Source organism: Sinocyclocheilus rhinocerous, unplaced genomic scaffold (genome assembly GCF_001515625.1).
Source record: "Sinocyclocheilus rhinocerous isolate Xijiao unplaced genomic scaffold, SAMN03320098_v1.1 scaffold1874, whole genome shotgun sequence".
NCBI lineage: Eukaryota > Metazoa > Chordata > Actinopteri > Cypriniformes > Cyprinidae > Sinocyclocheilus > Sinocyclocheilus rhinocerous.
This window is the reverse complement of record NW_015626862.1, coordinates 1,168,378-1,177,056: the sequence shown is the minus strand read 5'-3', so window position 1 is coordinate 1,177,056 and position 8,679 is coordinate 1,168,378. Positions and strand designations below refer to the sequence as shown.

At 34.6% G+C, this 8,679-nt stretch overlaps 1 protein-coding gene across 4 annotated transcripts in view; it reads left to right on the top strand.

Annotated features, from left to right (window-relative positions):
- Nucleotides 1-346: 346 nt before the first annotated feature.
- LOC107716801 (TPD52 like 1) overlaps nucleotides 347-8,679 on the top strand; it is a 23,752-nt gene continuing 15,419 nt past the window's right edge. For 3 of the 4 annotated variants that reach the window (XM_016523390.1, XM_016523379.1, XM_016523373.1), the window contains exons 1-3: nucleotides 347-463; nucleotides 1,634-1,678; nucleotides 2,183-2,206. In XM_016523390.1, the coding sequence (XP_016378876.1) occupies nucleotides 445-463; nucleotides 1,634-1,678; nucleotides 2,183-2,206 (88 nt within the window). In that variant the 5' untranslated portion in view covers nucleotides 347-444. The remainder of the gene's footprint in view (nucleotides 464-1,633; nucleotides 1,679-2,182; nucleotides 2,207-8,679) is intronic. The other variant, XM_016523395.1, reaches the window with a different exon arrangement.

The window sequence follows — 8,679 nt, the reverse complement described above, 5'->3', positions numbered from 1 at the left end:
CGAAGCTGTAAAAAATTCAAGAGTTGATAACAGTTTGTCAAATAGGGACTACAACTCCCAAGATGCAAGTAACGCGCTTTAGGAATCGGTCAACCGTTGTAGTCTTTAATCATTTATGTATATTCATAGATATATATATATATTAAAATTAAAGACCAATGGGAACAGTTCTAATTAGTAATAATATGTGTAAGTTCCTACTTAAAGACCAAAGATATATATATATATTATATCTTACACATTTACCATGACATGTATTATTAGAATATGCTAATTAGAACTGTTCCCATTGGTCTGTGGCTGAAGCGGTCCCGATAATAGGCGGGGTTTTGAGAGCAGAGAGCGCTTGTGTGGAGCGGTTGTGTTGGACGCTGGACGGGATATTTCTCTGAACTGAGAGGTGCTGTTAATGTACTGGACCTGCATTTGCACAGTACCGCTGATATGGAGTCCAGACAACAGGGTGAGCTTACTTTCCAAACACTTTCATGTCTTATTATTCTGTAAACATACTTGTGCATGTAAATGTTCTTGAATACGTCTGCAAATATGGTTTCACTTTCTTGTGTATCCTCAAATAACTTGAGTAGACCTTCATTGAAGAGGCACGTTATGTTATACTGGTTTTATTTTTGCATGCCAGAAAAATAGATTAGAACAGATAACTAGACAGCTAACAGCCTAATATTAATCTTTTAATATAAATATTAGGCTACTTGAGTCATATGTACATGTTTCTCTATTCTAGTTAATGTAGGCTTCATTCTAACGAGGTGCATGAACTTAAGCCAGACTTGTGATCAAGTTTCCCAGGCAGGAACTATTGTCAAAACACGTAAACAAATGAGGGAATTGGATGCAGCTCCTCCCCCTCTCTCTCTCAAGTGCAATGCTCTGGACAACCACGTGACCTTCCCATTTCATTTCCACGTGACTGTCCAGAGCTAAATAATTGAAATCTTGTGACCAGATATGTTCCAGTGGTAGTACCAGTGAATTGACTGGTCTTTAACTAAAGAAAACTGTACAGTAGAGTAGTATAGGCATCCTGTTGGCACCAGATACCACCAATGTAACATGCTCTAATGACAGGGTTGGGCAATGAAAAGTCATATTTACATTTACATTTAGTCATTTAGCAGACGCTTTTATCCAAAGTGACTTACAAATGAGGACAATAGAAGCAATCAAAACTAACAAAAGAGCAACAATATATAAGGGCAAATGACAAGTCTCTGTTAGCCTAAAGCAGTACACGTAGCAAGGTTGTTGTTTTTTTTCATATAATTATCAGAAACCATGTCAGTGTTGTAAACACACTTTGGCACACCGTTTGATATCTAGGCAAAGACCATCACCTGTACCAACAAGACCAGTGATAATCAATGAATTAATATTATACCTTGCACGTTTAATGACCAAACATTTTTAGTATAGAACAGTAAACGTAAAGAAACAAACAGTAACAAAGTTAAGCTATAGTAAAAAAAAATGTAAAGTATATTGATATGTAGTTATAGTTTAAAGTTATTAATGCATTTAAATATTTATAAGCAGTAAAGTCAATGCATATATGTTCCATTTTTTTATCGTACTTTAATATCTTGTTTGTTTTGCCAATCGTACTCCACAGAGCTGTATTCTAGCGTACTGACTCCTGAAGCAATAGTAGACTGGGGTAAGAGCTTGCTGTGTAATTTAATGACAGTGAATGTGACAAACCTAACCTCTGTAGCCATGTAGATCACTCATTTCCACCTCTGAGCTGATGGGTGCTGAGTTGTGTGTAGCTCTTTGACATAGGTGCTTTTAGATGGAAGTAGACAGCCATGTCAAAGACTTTAGCACATTCAAAACTTGTAGACACTGCTAAACCCTAGAATTGTGACATTATTTGATTGACAGACCCTTTGTTGTGCTTTAAATGCATGCCATTGCCATGTTGAGGTTCCTTGAATGAGACAACATGGGTTTGATACGCATGTCTGTGTGTACATTTTGTTTTTGAATGATATTGTGCATCTCATTTCACTTCTTTGCTGTTGAATGCAGCCTGCCTGATTGCATGTTCTTGTGAGATTTGAGTGCCTTTTTGTAATTTGTAATCTGCTTGGACATGGTGCACCAGCTCATGAATCAGATCATGTAATGTTCTCCTTATTTTCAATTTGCTGAACCACAGAAGACCGAGAGACTTTCCATGCAGGTAGGTCTCAGAAACATCTAATTTCATCTGAAGGTTGTAGCTTCGCTGAGTTTTAGAACCCCTTCAGACCTGAATTTTTTTCACTGAACAGTTTTTTTTTATCCACTTGATATTTGCTCTTCTCCAATATAGATATAAGTCTAAAAAAAACGTGCATGTAAATGTTCTTGAATACGTCTGCAAATATGGTTTCACTTTCTTGTGTATCCTCAAATAACTTGAGTAGACCTTCATTGAAGAGGCACGTTATGTTATACTGGTTTTATTTTTGCATGCCAGAAAAATAGATTAGAACAGATAACTAGACAGCTAACAGCCTAATATTAATCTTTTAATATAAATATTAGGCTACTTGAGTCATATGTACATGTTTCTCTATTCTAGTTAATGTAGGCTTCATTCTAACGAGGTGCATGAACTTAAGCCAGACTTGTGATCAAGTTTCCCAGGCAGGAACTATTGTCAAAACACGTAAACAAATGAGGGAATTGGATGCAGCTCCTCCCCCTCTCTCTCTCAAGTGCAATGCTCTGGACAACCACGTGACCTTCCCATTTCATTTCCACGTGACTGTCCAGAGCTAAATAATTGAAATCTTGTGACCAGATATGTTCCAGTGGTAGTACCAGTGAATTGACTGGTCTTTAACTAAAGAAAACTGTACAGTAGAGTAGTATAGGCATCCTGTTGGCACCAGATACCACCAATGTAACATGCTCTAATGACAGGGTTGGGCAATGAAAAGTCATATTTACATTTACATTTAGTCATTTAGCAGACGCTTTTATCCAAAGTGACTTACAAATGAGGACAATAGAAGCAATCAAAACTAACAAAAGAGCAACAATATATAAGGGCAAATGACAAGTCTCTGTTAGCCTAAAGCAGTACACGTAGCAAGGTTGTTGTTTTTTTTCATATAATTATCAGAAACCATGTCAGTGTTGTAAACACACTTTGGCACACCGTTTGATATCTAGGCAAAGACCATCACCTGTACCAACAAGACCAGTGATAATCAATGAATTAATATTATACCTTGCACGTTTAATGACCAAACATTTTTAGTATAGAACAGTAAACGTAAAGAAACAAACAGTAACAAAGTTAAGCTATAGTAAAAAAAAAAGTAAAGTATATTGATATGTAGTTATAGTTTAAAGTTATTAATGCATTTAAATATTTATAAGCAGTAAAGTCAATGCATATATGTTCCATTTTTTTATCGTACTTTAATATCTTGTTTGTTTTGCCAATCGTACTCCACAGAGCTGTATTCTAGCGTACTGACTCCTGAAGCAATAGTAGACTGGGGTAAGAGCTTGCTGTGTAATTTAATGAAAGTGAATGTGACAAACCTAACCTCTGTAGCCATGTAGATCACTCATTTCCACCTCTGAGCTGATGGGTGCTGAGTTGTGTGTAGCTCTTTGACATAGGTGCTTTTAGATGGAAGTAGACAGCCATGTCAAAGACTTTAGCACATTCAAAACTTGTAGACACTGCTAAACCCTAGAATTGTGACATTATTTGATTGACAGACCCTTTGTTGTGCTTTAAATGCATGCCATTGCCATGTTGAGGTTCCTTGAATGAGACAACATGGGTTTGATACGCATGTCTGTGTGTACATTTTGTTTTTGAATGATATTGTGCATCTCATTTCACTTCTTTGCTGTTGAATGCAACCTGCCTGATTGCATGTTCTTGTGAGATTTGAGTGCCTTTTTGTAATTTGTAATCTGCGTGCACCAGGTGCACCAGCTCATGAATCAGATCATGTAATGTTCTCCTTATTTTCAATTTGCTGAACCAGAGAGACTTTCCAGACTTTCCATGCAGGTAGGTCTCAGAAACATCTAATTTCATCTGAAGGTTGTAGCTTCGCTGAGTTTTAGAACCCCTTCAGACCTGAATTTTTTTCACTGAACAGTTTTTTTTTATCCACTTGATATTTGCTCTTCTCCTTTTTTATTAGATTTTTTTCATGTCCACTATAATGGACACCAGGACTGAAGAAAAATAAAAATCCCCATATTTTAACCATACATAATAAGTAGAGCTTGTGCACTATAGTTGAACTAGTGTTCAGACTACATACTATAAGAATGAACAAAGAACACATACTATAAGAATGAACAATGCAGTAAAAAATTGAAAAAAAGGTAAGATGATATGAAGTCTCAAAAAAACCTGTTTGATCCTTTGTGTTGGTTGAAGTGGGTGAATCTGAGTATATGTATAAATGTCTTTGTGTGTATGTGAATGGGTTTATGTGTACTTGCTGATTGTTTTGATGAATATATGATTGTGTGCATTATAGCATCCATGCAGCAGTGTGTGTGGAGGGGGTGTGAGTGTGTGTGTTGCTGTGTATTCACTGATGTCACATCCACTATGGCTGTTTCTCACTAAAACCAATGAAAAGTTGATTGACAGGCTATGGTCACTTTGATGGCATAAATGAAATCATATCAATATTAATTTCATTAATTAACATCAATGTTCATAAAACATTACCATTAGAATTTGTAGCTCTGTATTTAGCTTTGAAATGCTTCCACACATTTCTCAACCTGTTATACAACTAATTCATGAGGTGCTGCTGATATCTTTCAAGACCTGATGTCCATTGTGATGGACAATAATTTTTTTTTTTTTTTAAATCCTGTGTTCTGCAACTCTAAAAGATCTTCAAAATAACTTTGAATATTATCATTTGATCGTCTTAATTTTATAATAGGTGCAAGTTGATGAGGCTACCATAAAAAGGCATTGCTCATATTATGAAAACATAAAATTTTATTGGTTTAAACAAAACATCATGTGATGTCCATTTCAATGGACGCAGAGTCCAAAGGGGTTAAAAACAACCCACTTTGCATGGTCACCATTTGGAATTTCCTGCCAGTCACTAAATACTTGTGTCTGCAGCAGTCAGACGGAATTAAATCCAGTCAGATACTCACTAAGAAGAAATCCCTCAGATTACTCCAGCAAGGCCAGAAATTACGCAATGCTTCACTAAAACCATGCCCTTGAATTATACTGCTTTATTTCAAGCTCCAAATAGATCGTCCTTGCATTATTGAAATGGAGTTATATAGTGAAAAAACAGGATTTCTTCCATTTGTCACTGAAAACACTTTATTAGGACTTTTTGTTTGTTAGTAGTGCCGTCAAACTTAGCCTGATAGCACCAGCATTGCTATTGTTAATTAAAACTAAAACTATTTGTAAGTTGATGTGTTAAAATTACTAGCACTAAACCTGAAAAAAATTAATTAAAGCTAAATAGAAATATGAAAATACTAATAGAAATGACAAAAACACATGAAAAATGAAAACTAAAATTAAATGAAAACTTAAAAATATGTATATATAAAAATAAAAGCTCATTCAAAATATGAATAAATACGATATAAATAATACTAATATAACACTAACTTGTGCAATTGGTTTTAATGTTTATTTATCTTGTTTTATAGAATTTTTGCTGATTTGTATTATAGGTTCACTGTTTAGATACAAGTGTGAGATGTTTGTGTGTGTGTGTCACTGAGACTAATACCACTTGCAGAAATGTACACTATATAAAAGTTATTTACACAAAATACTGAACCTAATAATTACACAGAGGCCTGTTATTTAGTTTTATTTCCATAGCAGGTAACTGAATGCATTAACATATTAACTATATAAAAATTATGAGGTAGTTGTGATTAATTAGTTTGATTAATTGACAGCACTGTTTTACAGTACATAGATTGACACAAGATTAAAATAGTATATAAAATATTTCCTTCATTTTTTTTCTCAATCATCTCTGGTCTTGGTTTGAATGCCTTTGTCTTTCATTTCTATCAGTGGGTGATCAGAAATAGGTGTTTTGTTCATCTGATGAAAATAAGAATGCCCTTCTCCTCCTCACATTGAAATCTTTCTCTGAGGACAGTGAAGTGATTCTTTGTGAATCTGTTGCGTCGTCGGGAAACAAAATGAGGACATTGAGAGAACTGGATGCGTAGTCCAGTGAGCTTGAAGAAGCTGAACTCTTGCGCACACTGCCCTAAAGGGACACTTAGTTACTCAGATGACACACTGAACACCATGACACAACTCTGACTCGCTCACCCAGACAGAAGAACGTGAGAAAGATAAACTGATTAGCCCATGCATTAATTACAAAAATAGACAACTAACCCCAGAAGGAAAATATTGAAAGGCTTATCTGCAAAGATTGCATTTTCCTGTCATTTTAGTAATAGGAAGTTGGTTTGTTTGAGCAGTTCATTTAAACAGATTTGACCAATTCATTAAAAAAGAACCAACTCGAAAGAATTATTCCTACCATATGTTTTTTAAGCTATCTGATGAAAGAAGACCGATTTAGATGACCAACCACATCATCTTGTCTTTGTTTAACCAGCTCAACCAGGTTCCTAGATAGGTTACAAATAATGGTTTACATTCAAGGTCAGTCTAAGCAGCACTGGCTAACAGCCTAGCTTATTTATTAACCCAGTATATGAACCATCTAGAAACTACCATCAGAATCTGGTTTTATCAGAATCATTTCAGCATGCAGGAACCTTGTCATTATTTAAATTAGTTTCAGAACTAATCGTTTTTTTTTTTTCCTCTGAAATGTACCATAACATTATCTTTTCAAAGGATCTTGACTTAAATCATAGATGTCTCAGCAATTCATCTTGGTGTTGTTGAATTAACCATTTTAATATCTCACAACTCTCTTTTCCAGTAATAAACCTTCAACAAAGATTTAGCTCAGTGGTTATAGACAGTAGTAAGGTAATGAAATGAAAAGGGTATTATTTTACATATTTAACACGAAAATGATCGTCTGTACTTCCTCTTATTCAAGACGCAGACCCTTAAATGGATTTAGGGAATCCGATTCATGGGATAATTGGGAGGTTGATGCTAGGCATCAAGAAAATTGCTAGGCAACCTGAAGAATGAGGCTGTGGAACTGAGATAATTGCCTTTATATTATGTTATGCTCAAAGATCCAACCGTCGGTTTTAATCTGTATCAAGAAATCTATTCTATCTATTCTTATAAGTAAATAAACAGTGTTGACATTTTACAGACCCAGTGGGGTAATCGTACAGTATTGTCAGCAGTAATGTGCTATGTCAAGGTATATTGGTGTTTATTTCTTTATATCGGGTGTTTTTTTGTATGTGTTGTTTTTGTTTTTTTTCTATGAGAAAGTAATTTTGAGAACATGCCGAGACTCTGATATGCCAGTGCCATATTGCTTAGTTTTATATTTTAAATGTCAGCCACACAGGACGTGTTCATGCTCCATGTTTTAGACTTTTTTTCCATCATAATGACATTTAAATATCTAGACCAAAACTGAAACAGTCAAAGCTAGCTTGTCCAAAGTAAGACTGTCACCAAAATAAAACGGTTAAAAACTAGTTAAAAACATTTTTGATATGCTGACTATTTCATCAGATTATTCGCAAATAAATAATAATAATAATAATAATAATAATAATACACAAATAATAACATATGTTAATATGTGCTTAGAAAACCAAAATGTGTAACCGTTGGTCCATATGAGATGTAAATTGTGTTTTTTTTTTTAAATAAATAAAACATTGATGGAGCATGTTTTTAGTGAATTGTGCTAAATAACTATGTGAAATTTACAGGACGATATTTATTTGCACTATTTTATTGCTTCTTCAAAATGAAACCGTTTTTATATGACCTGCAAATCCAAATGGGTTATGTGAAAATAGCAAATAGTTGAAAGACAAATGAAGAAAACTGTAAATGCATAACATACATATTCTGATTCTATCGTGTAAATTTCCTCTAGCAACCAGTGCACTCTGTTGCTTTAGTTGCAAACAGATAGATATGATCTTCTGTACAAGCCATTGTGTGTGGTGTAAATGATGAATCCGAGATCACTTTTCTGTGCTTAGACCGTCCAGCTCTGCTCTTCTACCTGCTGATTGCATTAGCCACTAAAAGTGTATCACGCGTTTCATGCAACAGCACTCTAATCAGTTTCTCGTGTAATGACTGACCAGACTTCTGAGACGTGACTCTCGTTTCCCTGTGGACAAAATCAACCTTAACATGTGCTCATATTACTGGTGCCATATTAAATGCATTAGTGCTTCATCATGTGAGCTTTCATTTTCTAGCTATTGTAAGATTTAGTTTTTCTTTCACTTTTATCATGATGAGTGTGTTTTAGACTCTTCAATATAATGCTTTTATAGCACATGGAGTTTTTGAGTGAATAAATTAATTATAAAAGTAATGTTTGCACATTTTTTTTAAATGGGTCTGAGTTTGTTTTAGCATTATCATTACATATATGCTATACTTTCAATATAATTTCACTCTCAGATGAACACTAATGTAAAATATTGATTTACAGTCATGGCCAAAAATATCGGCACCCTTGGTAAATATGATCA